We start from the raw sequence: 15653 nt of genomic DNA on the forward strand, positions 1-15653 counted from the left end.
TCAAACAAAGGTATTAGCCTTTTATGTTTCATCCTTATCGTAGACAAGAATATAGAAATTGCTAGGTGTTCCTCCCCTGATTGGGAATTGGTTGCAACTTGCAATTAGACAAGTATAAATTCATAAATCAATTTTTAACAGCAATGACGCATTTCAGATTCCTAAAATCATCTTAAAGCCAATTTCTTGTATACACTTTTCATAACCAAAATCCCCTTAACTCTTGCAAATATATTTAATGCAGCATCAGAAAAAACAAGGTCTGCCATTCTAACACCACATGTGCAGATAAGAATAAAGGAAAAAGAGGGACATACATGATTTCATTAATTCAACACAAACTTAAAAAATTGTCTAAGCAAGTCTAAGCTACATATTGCTTGCTCTCTTGCTTGCCTGAAAGCCTCAAATGAGCTTTTACATCATCCTAAACCAGGCTCAAAAGAAAGCAAAAACATAAAATCAAGGCTTGGTTTCCTCTTCATCCTCTTCTATCTTAGGTGCCAGGTAAAACCTTACATAGCCCATCTCAGCAATCTTGTACTCAACAACAACAGGAAGCTCTGAAGATAAGCTGATAGTCACTGTGTTGGACAATGGAGATGCTTTTGTGAAGGAGTTCAAGTATCTCAGAGCAAACGTCAACGATACTGGCTCATTCATCTCTATAACAGTGGCTTCTTCAGGCTGCCAATTTGAAACAAGTAAATCATACATCAGCTTATCGCAAGAATTAATCAAGAAAGAAAAGCACAATAAGCAAAAATGCTTACCTTGTCAACAGTGGTATTTTGCCTGCAAACAATATTTGCAGTACCAATGTCACCTCTGGTTGAGAATTTAACACCTTCCTTTGTCACCGAAATAACAACTGCAACAACCAGTTGAAGCATAAGTTAATATTCAATCGTTATTAAGATAATTTACTAAACCCACAGTAATCATGAGAGGCAAATTGCACCTGTATCTCCAATGCTGCTAAGGTCTTTGCAAATTCTACCAAACTCTGCAGAAGGCATTCTAACAATAGCATGGTACTCTGCTTCTGGAATCCCAAGATGCTCGCTGTCAATGTCCATTAGCTTCATCTCAAAGTCAGCAATTTTATCTTGGGCTGTGATCCATTACAGTTCATGCCAATAGTTAGCACCAGTCCATAATAATAGAAACTGAATCCATATTCAGAATCAAATCACAAAATGTAAAACAATAGCTTAATACAAAATACTAGGTCCCAATTTCTTGAACCAACCCAATTATACCAATTGCAAGCAAAATCAAACTAGTTTAAGTGGTCATCTGGCAATGAGTATCTATTACTTTTTTCCAGAGTTGAAATCAGGAAATCATGTTTGGACATTAAATTCCAAATTTTCCAGAATTTGAAAAACACCAAAAGGTTGTTTTCACTTTTTTTCACTCCAAATCACTCACAAAAAATCAAAAACAACTCGATTTATATTCATGGCCAAACACAACTCCAATTTCCAAGTACCCTTTTTCACTTTGAAAACAAAAACCACTTTTTTCACATACTCACAACTACATGGCCAAACCCCTAAATCATTTTTTATTTTTCTAGAAACAGTAAAGTAGTCAATTCACAATTTATAATTTAGAACCAAGGCTGCAATCAACATTTGACATGTTAAATAAAGTAATCATAAGCAAAAAGAATCAAATCTCTCTTGTTACATTCCCAATTTCGTGGATCAAGCATCAACTATACCAGTTTAGAGCTAAATCACACTAGTTTAAATCTTTTTTAAGAATCAGTAAGCTAATCACCCTTGAAATCTATAATTTAGACATTCAAACACTACTACGCCAAAAGCACCACTAGCCGCAATTTTCACACATTTAACATGTTAAATAAAGTAATAATCACAAGCAAAAAGTATCACATATTTTAGAACAGTAAAAGTAACAATTTTCAACTATAAACAGAACAAAATGTTACTGTATATCTAGATCCTATATATCTATCACAAAATATTAACTTTGGAACTTACTGGGGCTTTCAAACATGAAAGTAACAGTATCACTGCCATCATCAGCCTTAATAGTGATGATGTCATCATTACCAGCACATTTAAGCATTTTGGCCATGTTACCCAAGTTCATCCCCATTGAAATATTACGGTCACATCTGTAGTGCTCAAAACCCTCAGAACGGAGCAGCAACGCCACCAGTGCCACGTGGCTGGAATCCATGGCCTGAAGAGAGAATCCGGTAGCGGAACAGTCAAAGTTCGCATCGTTGACCAGATCCTTGACCGATTCTAGAACTTTCTTCAACAAACTCCCTTGAACAAGACGAAGTTCCAACATTTTTTTTGTGGGGGGGGGGGGGGGGGGGGGAATTAGGGTTAGGGTTTTGAAATGGGAAGGAGGGAAAGAGGCGTTTTTTGAGTGAAAATAAGAGGGAAATTAAGAGGGAATTGGGGGTTAGGGTTTATATAAGGTGGTGAGAAAGTGTGCTCGAGAATTTAGGGCTTGCTATAGGCGGGAAATGAATTGTCAGAGTAATAAAAATAGGTTCCCGCCTTTATTTTGATTTTGGGCTCTATTTTGGCCCATGAATCAGTGAGGTCTGCTCTGAGAAGGCCTTCGGATGTCTTGGGCTTTAACCCATTACATTATCAGGGGCAATTCGCGCGAATGCCCTTTCCGGTTTTTAATTTTTGCCCCCGTAATGCGTGGTCTTTAATATTTGCCCTTCTAAGCTAAAAAATAATAAGAAAAGACGTTACTATCTCTACCCATCACATATAAAAACCTGAAAGTCTGTAACGAACCCAAACATCCAATTAAACCTATCCATCATTCCAATAACAAACCTTTCAATCGTTCCATCGTTCCAACATTTCACCGGAGAAATCTCCATTGATTTTGCTGCTACAACATCGGAAAAGATAAATACATAATATATAGCGTTTCAATTGAACGTAATTCAACTCAATTTGATGCTTTATTAAGTTTAGATTTGTTAATATTTGAAAATAACAACAAATCATCTTTTATGAACTAAACAACTGATATTCAGTTGAGATTCAACATTGCGAATCATAATTTTACTCAACAACATAGAATTGATCAAATTTATTGCTTTGTCCTGATTTTGATTAGTTTATACATTCCATTTGATTAGTATACAATGCTCAATGACTTAGACTTGAAATTATAGTAACTTCAGTTGACAAAAAATAATCAGGCAAAGTTCTGAACAAGTATGCCGGAGGAGGCAGAAGTTCACCTTGCAAAAGAACAAAGTATGCCGCTAGAGTCAAACTTTCATTTTCATAAGTAAAACATCAAGTATACAAGTGTTAAGAACTAGAAAAGTATGCCGGAGGAGGCAGAAGTTTACTTTACAAAAGAACAAAGTATGCTGTTAGAGGCAACTTTTATTTTCATGAGCAAAACAAAAATTTACGCAAGTGTTAAGAACTAGAAAAGTATGCCGGAGGAGACAGAAGTTTACTTTACAAAAGAACAAAGTATGCTGATAGAGGCAACTTTCATTTTCATGAGCAAAACAAAAATTTATGCAAGTGTTAAGAACTAGAAAAGTATGCCGGATGAGGCAGAAATTTACTTTACAAAAGAACAAAGTATGCTGTTAGAGGCAACTTTCATTTTCATAAGCAAAATAAAAAAGTACATAAGTGTTAAGAATTAGACAAGTCTGCCGAAGGAGGCAGCAGTTCACTTTACAAAAGAACAAATTATACTGTTAGAGGCAAACTTTCATTTTCATAAGCAAAACATCAAGTATACAAGTGTTAAGAACTAAAAAAGTATGTCGGACGAGGCAAAAGTTTACTTTACAAAAGAACAAAGTATGCTGTTAGAGGCAACTTTCATTTTCATAAGCAAAATAAAAAAGTACACAAGTGCTAAGAATTAGACAAGTCTGCCGGAGGGGGCAGAAGTTCACGTTACAAAAGAACAAAGTATACTGTTAGTGGCAAACTTTTATTTTCATGAGCAAAACAAAAATTTACGCAAGTGATAAAAACTAGAAAAGTATGCCGGAGGAGGCAGAAGTTCACTTTACAAAAGAATAAAGTATGCTGTTAGAGACAACTTTTATTTTCATAAGCAAAACAAAAACATTATTAACAAAACAACACCAAAAACACATAAGATTGCATAAAAACCAAAATTATTAACAAGACAACACCAAAAAACCAAGCACACATAAATTAACTTAATTCATGAAGTTATGCCGGAACAAGCATAACTTTATGCCGGAACGGGCATAACTTCAGTTTACAAAATTACAAAGTATGCCGTGAGAGGCAAACTTTCATTTTTCATAACCAAAACAAAACATTATTAACAAAACACCAAAAACACATAAGATTGCATAAAAACCAAAATTATTAACAAGATAACACCAAAAAACCAAGCACACATAAATTAACTTAATTCATGAAGTTATGCCGGAACAAGCATAACTTCATACCGAAACCGGCATAACTTTATGCCGGAACCGGTATAACTTCAGTTTCAAAAACCAAGAACTCTGCCGGACCCGACATATGTTGCCTCAGACAAACACATTCTTCACAAAAACCAAATTATTAAATAAAAACAGCAGCAACAACATAAAACAACTGTTCACAGGCAAAACTTCAACGATTCAACAAAGAGAAAACCAAAACGCATATCAAAATCAACTAAAACATATTACGACATTCATAATACGACATTCAAAAAATCAAAATATATACATGGGGAATGCAACTAAAGTTCAAAAAATCATACAAACACTATAACAAAACACTATAATTTTAAATAAAAAAGGATCAATTAAATATAAAAAATGATGAAGACAAGGATATCAATTCAACAAATAACAATTTAACATAAAAACAAATATTGAAACGAGCAAAAGATCCAAATTCGTACCTAAGTTTTAGAACAGATGAGACAAACATAAAACAGAGGAGGAAAGAAGAAGCAAAAAAAAGAAAAGAAAAGGGCAAATGACGAAATAAAAAGGATTTTAATGGGGTAAGGGTAATTTTGTCAAAAAAAATTCATTAAACAGGCGGCAAGGGCAAAATTTAAAGAAGACATAAATGGGGGGAAAATATAAAGACCAGCCCAAAAGAAGGGCACTCCGCGCAAAAAATTGCATTATCAGTGGGTCCCGCCATTATATTAGAAAGGGAAAACTACGTGTATATATACATGTTAAGAAAATTATTTACGAAACGTGATGATATTTTTCCTTATTTATAAAACATAACGATATTTTATGAAACATGACGGATGTTCATATATTTTTAGTTTATTTTATTTTATTTTCAGAAAATATATATTTTTTAAATATATTAATTTTATTTTTAAAACTTTTAAAAAAACAATTTTATATTTTTTTTTTTAATTTTTTTTTTTGTTGCTCAAAGGCTTAAAAAATTACCTCAAACTTTTGTATATGAAAGCTGCATGAAATGTGTATGTGTAAGCGAAATTTTTAATATAATTTTGCATACACAAAAATATGAATGAAATTCTAAGTCTTGAGCGAGATATACATACTTCATATCATTCCTATACATAAATTTTTGAGTGTAATGTTTAAGTCTTGATCGAGATATACACATTTCATACTTTTTTTATACACAAAATTTGAGCGAATTTTTAAGCCTTGAGCAAGATATACACATTCCATACAAAAAAATTTAAGCGATTATTTTAAGTCTTGAATGTTGTATTAATGTTGTATACAATGTTGTTATAGTTGTATTAATTTTAGAGAAATCTAACACGAACTTTATACACAAAAGTGTGAGCGAAATTCTAAGCCTTGAGCGAGATGATAATTTCATACCGTTTTCATACATACAATTTTGAGGTGAATGTTTAGGCCTTGAACGAGATATACAGTTTTCATACACTAAATTTTGAGCGAATTTTTTAGCCTCGAGTGAGATATACACATTTCATATATAAATTTTTGAGCGAAAAATAAAAAAATAAAATAAAAAAAAAGTATGTTTGTTATAGGGTTTGTAAATAGAAAACTATCGTCACGTTTCGTAAATATTTCTCCTTAATATGTATATATACGTAATTTACCCTACTAGAAATTGCACAAAAAACTCCGTGGATTGTCCTTCATATGGACTGGGTCTTTAATTTTTTTCCCTGCTTCTTATTTAATGAAAATTTGTGGGTCAAAGTACCCTTATTTGGTGGTCTATGAAACCAGAGATTCGAATGTTATATATATGTTTAAGTTATATATAACATTATAACTTATATATATGTATAACTTACATATATACTTACATATATATATATATATAACTAAAATATACTTATAATATATATATATATATATATGTTTAAGTTATATATAACATTATATATGTATAACTTACATATATATATATATATAACTAAAATATACTTATAATATATAATATACTTATACATATATATATATATCAATATATGTATCAATATACTTAGGTTATATAACTTAATATATATAAATATGTTTAAGTTATATATAGCTTATATATATGTATAACTTAATATATATATATATATAATTTTTTTTTTTTTAATTTCACCGGTTTAACCGGTCCGGTTCCGGTTTTACCGGTTTAATCGGTTCCGATTTCAAAAAAATGGGAACCGGACCGGTAAAGAATTAACGGTTAATCGGAACCGGTTCTACCGGTTCCGGTTTCGGTTCCGATTTTTACCGATCCGGTTACCGGTTCCGATTTCGGTTCCGATTTTTACCGGTCCGGTTACCGGTTTTAACCGGTTCAACCGAACCGGTTGACGGGTTTAGGGACACCTCAGTTTTATTTCCCAAACGAATTGGAATATCGGAAAAAGCAAAAAATGCCTTTCTTTTTTAGTCAAATGAAGTGACACCACGTAATGTGACAAATTCATTAAATTCCAATTAAAAAGGATTTTGGCGTCCGCTCGTCTAGAAACTTCTTTGTGCTAACACGTATATAAGCCTTTCCCCACTAAGCACGCTACCTTGCCAGTCATTTGATTTCCAGAGCCTTCGCTAAACACAGAGACGCGCATTTCGATCCTACGCCATAATCTCTTCACGGTGAGTCTTTCTTTCATATGTTCTTTTTCTATTAGTTGATGACATTGTATGTTATTTACGTATTTGCGTTTTGTGATTTGCATTAATGTTTGATTTATATTGAACTAACGACGATTATTTGGATATGCGATTACCGGTTTAGATGATTCTTCCGTTGATGTTTTTCAATTATTTGCCTGCACCAGTTGTTAGAAGGACTCCTGACATAATTAGAGAAAATAAATCGGACCTAAACAGGCTGGTCTCTGTCGATATTTTGTTTATTGCGCATTCTTCGTCTTTGAGCTATACTTGTATGTGATATTGTTGTTTTATGGTTTTAATAGATGGAGTAATAATGAATTGATTTTTACTTGATATCCGTAAGGTCTGAATGCTGTGTTTTCAATAAATATATGTGTGAAATTATCAAAATTAGAAGAAATACTCCATCCGTTTTAATTTATATGAACCCATTTGACCGGGCACGACATTTAAGAAAAGAGGGAAATATTTTGAAACTTGTGGTTCAAAATAAGCCTTAGGCTGTAAATCATTCATAAAGTGAATTTGTTTCTAAATTAGGAAAGAGGTCATTCATTTTGGCACGGATTAAAAAGGAAATAGGTTCAAACAAATTGAAACAGAGGGAGTATTAGATTTGAACTCATAAAAGTATATTTAGTTTAGTGATATAATCCTTAAAGGTCTGACACATCAAGTTAAAGTACTTTGATCTGCCTCTATCTGTATCTGTAACTAACCGTTGTTTTCTCTTTGATATGACATACTCTGATAGTGCCACTTAATCTGTTATGATTTAATAGGCGAGGAGAACTATAATTTATACTTTTATGATTTTTGGACTAATAGAAGGTAAAAGACAAATTAATAGCAGGCAAAATAATATGAGATTTAAGGATCCTCTGACTGACTCAACAAGATAAATTGACTTTCAAGTATTGGGATGAAGTAGGACGAGTAGAGCAGACTGGATTTAAAGGATTTATATAGCATGTATCTATTAGTTTGGATTGTTTGACATATAAGTTTAACAATGTCGGTAAGCTGTTGCAAAATATATGAGTCATGTACTGTATTAGGCCTTATTTTTCAGTGATCTTGATTTGCTGACACCCTTTGCTCCTCTTTCTCCTTTATATCATTAGCCTAAACTTAATGTCTTGTTTGATGTTAAATGCAGATGTCGTACTCCAGGAGGTCAAGGTATTCTCGCTCACCTTCATACGATCATAGCAGGTCTGTCTCAAGGTCCAAATATCTTTCAAGGAGTCGGTCAAGGTACATGTCTGCAGTGTTCAATTAATATGCTGGTAGCTTGAGTTTTATATTTTTTGTTTGTGTTATTTAATTGTTTTATGATGGCAGGAGCTGTGATTCAAGCGATGTTGAGAACCCAGGGAACAATTTGTATGTGACCGGTCTCTCCACCCGCGTTAAAGCGCGAGATATAGAGAAGCATTTTTCTACTGAGGGGAAGGTATGTTGTTGTTTCTGAAGGTTTTCTTCCCGTTCTCTCTGTAGTTTGTTAACACAGGTCTATTGCACTCTGATCAAAAGTAAAGAAAATGGTAGTCGCTTGTAGAATTTGATCTTATGTGCATGCGTCATGAAGTGCTTTTTTCTCTGGTTAGGTTGAAGATGTTCATCTTGTTCTTGACCCATGGACGCGGGAATCTCGTGGGTTTGGTTTCGTGACAATGTCCAGCGTTAAAGAGGCTGAGCGTTGCATCAAGTATTTGAATCGCTCAGTACTTGAAGGCAGAGTTATCACTGTGGAAAAGGTAGAGTTTATTGAGTAGTTGCTAAGTTCTTTGAGTCTTACATTTCCAATTTTCTTTGCTGGTATCAACTTTTAGTTGTATCAATATCATAGTATCTGTTATGCCAGTAATTTGAGTTTGAAAGTGTTTGCTTGTTTCGCCTGAGTTTCTTTGGCAGCAAGGAAGCTGTGTGTAGCAGCTCTTCACCAAAGTCCCAAATAACAAATTGAAACACATCAAGCAAACAGACCGTTAAACCAGAGGGTTGTATGGCCTTCATTTCATTTTTTTTTTTTATTCGCTTGCACCCTTGTTGCTTATGTTTATTTCCCGTTGGTTACACAGTGACATATCACATCAACCTCCCAAAGTGTAGATATGATGTCTGACAATTGTCTCCTAATGCAGGCTAGGAGGAGAAGAGGCAGAACGCCTACTCCAGGGAAATATTTGGGGCTTAGAACTGTTCGTGGTATGATTTCATATACTTTTCTAAGCATTAATTCTTGTGGGTTATTTGTATGTGATGTCTTCTAATTTCCACCTTGTAAATGTAGTTCGTCGTGAATCACGGAGTTATTCTCCTCATTCAAGGAGTCGCTCTCGTTACTCGTCTGAAAGCTACAGGAGCAGGAGTAGGAGCAGATCCTACTCTCCATATTACAGACAAGAACTTAGATCCTACTCTTCCTATTACAGAAGACGCCAGAGATCCCGCTCTCCATATTACAGTCGACACCGTTGTTCAGAATCAGCTTATTCTCCTCACTATAGTCGTGGAAGGTCTTATTCTCGATCTGTATCTCCATGTAGTCGGCGTGATCGGTCCTATTCTCCAGATGACCGTTACTACAGAAGAAGTCGTTACGATGACTATTCTTCTGACAATTACCGGCGTGATCGTTCCTATTCTCCAGATGACCGTTACTATAGAAGAAGCCGCTTCCGTGACTACTCCCCTGACAGCCGCGATCTTTCCTACTCTCCAGATGTTCCTTACAACAGAAGGAGCCGCCATCGTGACTACTCCCCTGACAACAGTTACTACTATCGAAGGAGCCAGTATCGTTCCATTTCTCGGAGCATTTCACCTCGATATCGGAGGTCCAGGAGAAGCTATTCACGCAGTGTATCGCCTAGGTGGAGCTACTCAAGAAGTGTTTCCAGGAGCAGTTGCTCTCGTAACAGTTATTCTCCTAGTCCGAAGAAAAGCTCCAAGAGGAGTCGCAGTGTGAGTGCATCTTCCAGATTTGTTTCAAGGTCTGTTACACCTAGGTCTTCCTCTTCATCATGAAGGACCACACTATTAGGGAAGGTTTAGTCTGTCACACACTGTTGTGAATAGTTTAAAGTTGTACTAGATAGGTCTCTCAAGTAGAATTACTCAAGATAACAAATTTGCTTTCCAGCTTGTGTGACTGGTAGAAATGAGATCTAGCTGTACTATCGTGTTTGTATTTTAATACATTATCTGTTATCTGCTGAGGTAATATGGCATATTGAGACATTGAAAAAAGCCGTGGCATATTGATATGTGTTCTACTCTGTCAATTCGCTCATTGCCTTCTACTGGCTTGTATCTGTTGGTTGTGTATTGCACAGGATTTCATGCATGATATTTGCGGTAGCTTGCGTAGGTTTTAACGCATATAGCCTCGATGTAGCAGTTACGTTGGCCATGATTACGTGTAGTTCATGTGGGCGTTCTCCTCACTGGTAAGCACGCAGAGTGCGTTCTTGGAAGATAGAAGATTTTATCCTTGACAAAACACTTCTCAAAACCTCAAAATGGCACTGGTGATACATACGTGAATTTTTTACTTTTGTTTTCTAAAAGTAGTGGAAAGCTATATCCGCTTTTATATGAACTCGGTAAGATGAGAGCCGAATTCTACTTGTGCCCAAGCTCTCTCTGAAAACAGGCCATCTTAAAAAGAAACTGAAATAGATCTTTGATAAATTTTTTGAGGGTAGGTTTCCTACTTCAATATTTCTCTAGTTTAAATGGAGTAACATAGTCAAAGAGGATTATACATATAAACCAGTCGGCACACATTATCAACAAAAGAGCAATGGAAGTAATGGCACTGCAGACAAACAACAAAACATGTATCCACCACGACTAACGAGCAGATGTTTACATTACACTGCTTCTCACGAGCATAATGCTCAACACATGTTATCTGAAAGCTATTTGAAAAAAGAATCAAAACTATGTTATATATATATATATGGATAAGTTGATGAAAACTTGGTCCAGAGAAATGCTTCGCATTTTACTAGCACGTTCACCAAATAATGAATGCAGCCCCTCAGCAATGAGCTCCCCTGTCGTTTTATTTTTCATAAGTATACTTGTTCCTTTATATCCTCCCTTCTTACCCAAGACCCGACCAATGATCTCCAACTCATCCTGTAAATATCCCACACAAAGACGTAAATAAGAAAGTCCGAATTCCATTAGTAGAGGTTGAATGCACATTTAGAAAAGACGATAAGAGGAAATACTTTTCCAAAACAGTTTTATAAAGAAAGGGAGGTAGAGGGGGCTTGCTGCATTGTGCTCTTCTGTAATCCAACAACAAAATACATACATAAGGGTTTAAATAGAGAGCATATTCCTACAATTTTCAACATGCAGCAAAGCTGGGCATATATACAAACAAAATACATATGAAGGGCCACAGAAAAAATGATCTATTTAGTCACTTACACGTTATTTAGATTCAGTACCGATACAGTTGGGAGAAAAGGCAACAGATGAAACACGGTCCGATTCTTCCTGGGTTAATTCAAGCAAAGCTTTCGCTTCCTCTTCTTGCTGTGGCGTTTCCCTACAAGCGTGATTGTTCCTCCTTTTCCCGCTTAAATAGGTTTCTTAAATATTGTTATTTATGTATTAATTATTGTAATTTCTATCTATTTTATGAATTTGAATAGTTAACCTTCTCTCAAGGTCAATAGTCTGAATTGTTTTTATTGATGATAGTTAAACTTCTCTTAAGGTCAATAATCTGAATTGCTTTTATTGGTGACAGTTAAATTTTTGGGTATGCAAAAATTTTTAACGTAAAAAAATTAAAGCAATCTAAATTTTTATTATTATTCGAGTTTCTGGGGTAATTTGACCCCCGCAAAATTTAAGTATACTTTATGTATTATCTCTAAACAATATTATTTTCACAAATATATAAACGGGATCTGCAAGACATTACATCGGTTTGTGACAGGTTAAAAGATACCTGTTACTAATATCTGTTGTGCAAAATATTTGAGCGTTGAACTAGTGATTTTGCATAGGTTTTGCATATATCCTCGAAGAGTAATGAATATCGGTGTTCCACAAAATTTCTCGTGCAAAATAGTTGAACGTTGAATAAAGAAATCCAAGCAAATCTCACAGTTGATAAAAATCAATATCAATCAACTACGTCTCAATCCTAAACTCAGTTGGAGGTCGAGAGTTCTCCATATCTATCCTGCTCTATTCGGATCAATTTCAAAACCAATAAATAATGTGGCTGCGTAAGCACCCATTATCAACAAAGTTGTAAATAATATGCAATGGTACTCCGCACCAAATGAAAATCTTTGCATCCACCTCCATTAACAAGCAAATATCTACATTGGACTTTTTCTTCACAGGCATAATGCTGCCCAATACATGTTATCACAGCAAGAGAAACACTATACACCATACCGTTTTTCCAAAACAAAAAAGCATATATGTGGACCAGGATGCGGAAACTGAACCACATCTTCAAAGAGGCATCTTGGTCCAGAGACATACTTCACATTTTACTAACATGTTTACCGAATAATGAATGCCGGCCCTCAGCAATGAGCTCCCCAGTCGTTTTATTTTTCACAAGTACACTTGTTCCTTTATATCCTCCCTTCTGACCCAAGACTCGACCAATGATCTCCAACTCATCCTGCAAGTATCCCAAGCAAAGACGCACATAAGGAAGTGCGCAATCAATTAGTAGAGGTAGAATGCACATTTGGAAAGGTGATATGAAGAAATAAGTTTCCAATTGAAAGATGGGAGCGATCATAGACAGGATAAACCACTTTGAGTTGGCTCACTGCAGCACTGAGAGCGGTTTTTTAAAGAAAGGGGAGGTAGAGGGGGCTTGCTGCACCATGTTCTTCTGTAATCCAACAGCAAGATACACCTCATTTGAGACTTGAATACATTCATACAGGTAAAATAGAGTTTGTTCCTACTATTTTTTATATGTAGCAAAACTGGCATATATACAAATAAAATACATATACAGTAGGCAAGGCAGAAAAACATAGCTAGGGAAGGGCCACAAAGAAATGATCTATTTACTCACTCAAGCATTACTTTGGAGGGTAACAATTGAATTAACTTAAAAGCCGACCTCATGAGCTATTGCTAATCACTCAACCCCCCAGGAAAAGTGGTGGTTATATAATTATATCCCCTATATTGCTTTCATGCCAAGATATCCACCTCCACATATCTCATATTCAATCTCTCATGTGTCGATAGTGCAGTCAAAATTCTTACCATCATTCTCCACTAAATCGGCTTTCCAAATAACCAACCCAAAAAAATGCACTTATGAGCCATTTAAAGAACAGAACCAATATGTTAAATGCCACGTTAATTATCCAAGACATCATTGCCTACCAAAGCAATTGAATGCCACGTTAGGTCGTTAGCCAAGAAGGAGCTGAGAGATTAAGGAGGATGAAGGAATTCGGGAGGACGATGAACATGTTTTGGGCCAAGGAGTCCAGGACATAGGGATGACAGCAGTGGCAGTACTGGATGGAGTCCCAAAACCTCCTAGTATAATCAAAACTCAGGACTCGGTCAAGAAAATACCTCTGGTTATATCAGTGAATAGTGGATTTACCCACAAATTTCTTAGTCCACAGGTGGTGAAACAATTGAAATTTTCATTATTGCCTAATAAGATATAAATGCACGTGACCATTTCGAGTTGACATGTGATAAAACATCTGCATTTCAGTGGGTAACGGTGTAACGCACGGAGAAGAGTTCATTTATACTTAAGAATGGTTAAGGTTAGTGGATGTGACCTGGTCTTAAGGATGTATGCGATCGGTCTAATTTCCATCTATAGTGCTGCTGCCGCATACTACATAGTAGTACTTTTTACCCTTAAACAGGGAGAATTCAAAATTCATCAATGATGGACAAACAGATAAGGCCAAACTAATTTCAGCTGATGGGAGAAATCTATAAAAATGCTGCAAAAAGGTGTTGTGGATGTTTTGCACAACTATGCTCATTAGGATGCACTAAGAACCGTGGTTAGCGAATGGTGCACAATGTCAGATAAGTCTTTTACTTAGATGTAGCATTGTTATTTACATTTGGAATACTTTCATGAATTGGTAATAGAGGACCCTGATCAGTTAGTTTGTAATGTCATGAATATACAGCTCATCGCTTTTTATTATTCAGCATTGTATGCATGTTCTATCTTCCTTGTTAATTCTGAAATACAGCTTGATCATACTAAAAGGTGTAGAAATCTGATATGAATATTGTCACAAAATTCATGAACAAATAATGAAATCATTGAAGAGATAGAAAAAACAAGGATTTCTTACATCAGCCTTCGCAGTTGAAAGAAATGATATGGACATGTCCACTGATACATTCATTGGAAGACCCTCCACATAGACTACCGCACCCCCAACTTCATCAACTAGATTGGCAATAGCACCAGATGCTAACTTCCCTTCTCTATCCTACAAAGGTAAACCAAAAAAACTTCATTTCCAAGCAATAACTCAGCACAAAAAAGAAGAAAAACGACAATTTATTTTCAAAACCCTTCATCTGCATATAATCGAAGCAGAGAAAGTATATGCGCACACCCGCAAACAAAAAATGAAATACTTCTTCTGTCCCAAGTTATATGACACTCTTTTTTTCATAAGCGTAGTGTTGAAGCCAGCTTGCATGCTAAAATGTTTGGCACCGCTATATTTCTAAAGAATTATCCCAAGATTAATTCATTAAACTAATCAAATCCTAAATTTTATGTAATGCTTCTTTATCTTATCAACAGTCCCTTTAATCATCAAATCAAAAATAACTTTAATACTCTCTTCAATTACTACTTCTAAACAATTATCCCTACATTCATGCATTAAACTATTGAAATTCCAAACTTTTATGTAATGCTTCTTTACCAACCAAACTTTTCAACAATCCCTTTAATCTTCAAATGAACTACACCTTCAATACTCTCTTCAACCATTACTTTGTGCTAATACATTTCTATACAACTATCACCAACATGGGAAGCACATAACACAGACATAGGAGTAAAGGGTAAATTGGGGTTTGGTCTTACAGTGAGACGAGGAGGAACTTTGAAGGTGCAAAAAACTTGACCCGGTTCAACTCGGTCAACCCGGATGCCTCTGAGGGCATAATACTCGTAGAAGCTACACTCTGAACCGACCCGGTGAGGGGGAAAGGCAATAGATGAAACCCGGTCCGATTCTTCTCGGGTCAATTCAAGAAAAGCTTTCGCTTTCTCCATTTGCTTTGTTATTTGCGTTTCCGTTGATTTTACAAGCGCAATTTGGGTATAAATGTAGATCAAAGAAGAAAGAATTGGGTACCGAGTGATTGGATGAGAATTTGTGTTTCTTTGGGCAAGCCAAGCCGGTTTAACGTGAAGGAAACGGATCAACAACTAAAATACTAGTTATATACAACTCCATATGAGACTCCAAAATGTATGTTTGACCATTGTTTTCTTGAATATTTT

The 15653-nt window shown here is 35.3% G+C and overlaps 3 protein-coding genes across 3 annotated transcripts; 1 reads left to right on the forward strand and 2 right to left on the reverse strand.

Annotated features, from left to right (window-relative positions):
• Positions 1-295: 295 nt before the first annotated feature.
• On the reverse strand, positions 296-2489 carry LOC132605998 (proliferating cell nuclear antigen). The gene is made up of 4 exons (XM_060319299.1): positions 2013-2489; positions 962-1114; positions 774-871; positions 296-687 (listed from the first exon to the last, which is right to left on the reverse strand). Exons 1-4 carry the CDS (start codon positions 2329-2331, stop codon positions 463-465), a joined length of 795 nt encoding a protein of 264 aa, XP_060175282.1. The 5' UTR covers positions 2332-2489; the 3' UTR covers positions 296-462.
• A 4451-nt stretch (positions 2490-6940) lies between these two features.
• On the forward strand, positions 6941-10352 carry LOC132606004 (serine/arginine-rich splicing factor SR45a-like). Its single transcript, XM_060319306.1, has 6 exons — positions 6941-7099; positions 8283-8380; positions 8468-8579; positions 8734-8883; positions 9271-9334; positions 9420-10352. Exons 2-6 carry the CDS (start codon positions 8283-8285, stop codon positions 10154-10156), a joined length of 1161 nt encoding a protein of 386 aa, XP_060175289.1. The 5' UTR covers positions 6941-7099; the 3' UTR covers positions 10157-10352.
• Positions 10353-12442: 2090 nt separating this feature from the next.
• LOC132606014 (uncharacterized) lies at positions 12443-15653 on the reverse strand. Its single transcript, XM_060319315.1, has 3 exons — positions 15231-15653; positions 14479-14619; positions 12443-12797 (listed from the first exon to the last, which is right to left on the reverse strand). Exons 1-3 carry the CDS (start codon positions 15420-15422, stop codon positions 12654-12656), a joined length of 477 nt encoding a protein of 158 aa, XP_060175298.1. The 5' UTR covers positions 15423-15653; the 3' UTR covers positions 12443-12653.

The sequence above is a fragment of the Lycium barbarum genome, chromosome 1 (genome assembly GCF_019175385.1).
Source record: "Lycium barbarum isolate Lr01 chromosome 1, ASM1917538v2, whole genome shotgun sequence".
Taxonomy (NCBI): domain Eukaryota; kingdom Viridiplantae; phylum Streptophyta; class Magnoliopsida; order Solanales; family Solanaceae; genus Lycium; species Lycium barbarum.

What these genes read in the sequence shown, in the direction of transcription:
- LOC132606014 (XM_060319315.1), bottom strand. Translation starts at nt 15,422, where the DNA reads ATGGAGAAAGCGAAAGCTTTTCTTGAATTGACCCGAGAAGAATCGGAC. An exon ending in AAGTTCCTCCTCGTCTCACT is followed by an intron (nt 14,620 to 15,230) that starts GTAAGACCAAAC and finishes TTACCTTTGTAG; the next exon opens with GATAGAGAAGGGAAGTTAGC. An exon ending in TTTCAACTGCGAAGGCTGAT is followed by an intron (nt 12,798 to 14,478) that starts GTAAGAAATCCT and finishes GGATACTTGCAG; the next exon opens with GATGAGTTGGAGATCATTGG.
- LOC132605998 (XM_060319299.1), bottom strand. Translation starts at nt 2,331, where the DNA reads ATGTTGGAACTTCGTCTTGTTCAAGGGAGTTTGTTGAAGAAAGTTCTA. An exon ending in TTTCATGTTTGAAAGCCCCA is followed by an intron (nt 1,115 to 2,012) that starts GTAAGTTCCAAA and finishes AATGGATCACAG; the next exon opens with CCCAAGATAAAATTGCTGAC. An exon ending in TAGCAGCATTGGAGATACAG is followed by an intron (nt 872 to 961) that starts GTGCAATTTGCC and finishes TGGTTGTTGCAG; the next exon opens with TTGTTATTTCGGTGACAAAG.
- LOC132606004 (XM_060319306.1), top strand. Translation starts at nt 8,283, where the DNA reads ATGTCGTACTCCAGGAGGTCAAGGTATTCTCGCTCACCTTCATACGAT. An exon ending in GAGTTATCACTGTGGAAAAG is followed by an intron (nt 8,884 to 9,270) that starts GTAGAGTTTATT and finishes CTCCTAATGCAG; the next exon opens with GCTAGGAGGAGAAGAGGCAG. An exon ending in GGGGCTTAGAACTGTTCGTG is followed by an intron (nt 9,335 to 9,419) that starts GTATGATTTCAT and finishes TTGTAAATGTAG; the next exon opens with TTCGTCGTGAATCACGGAGT.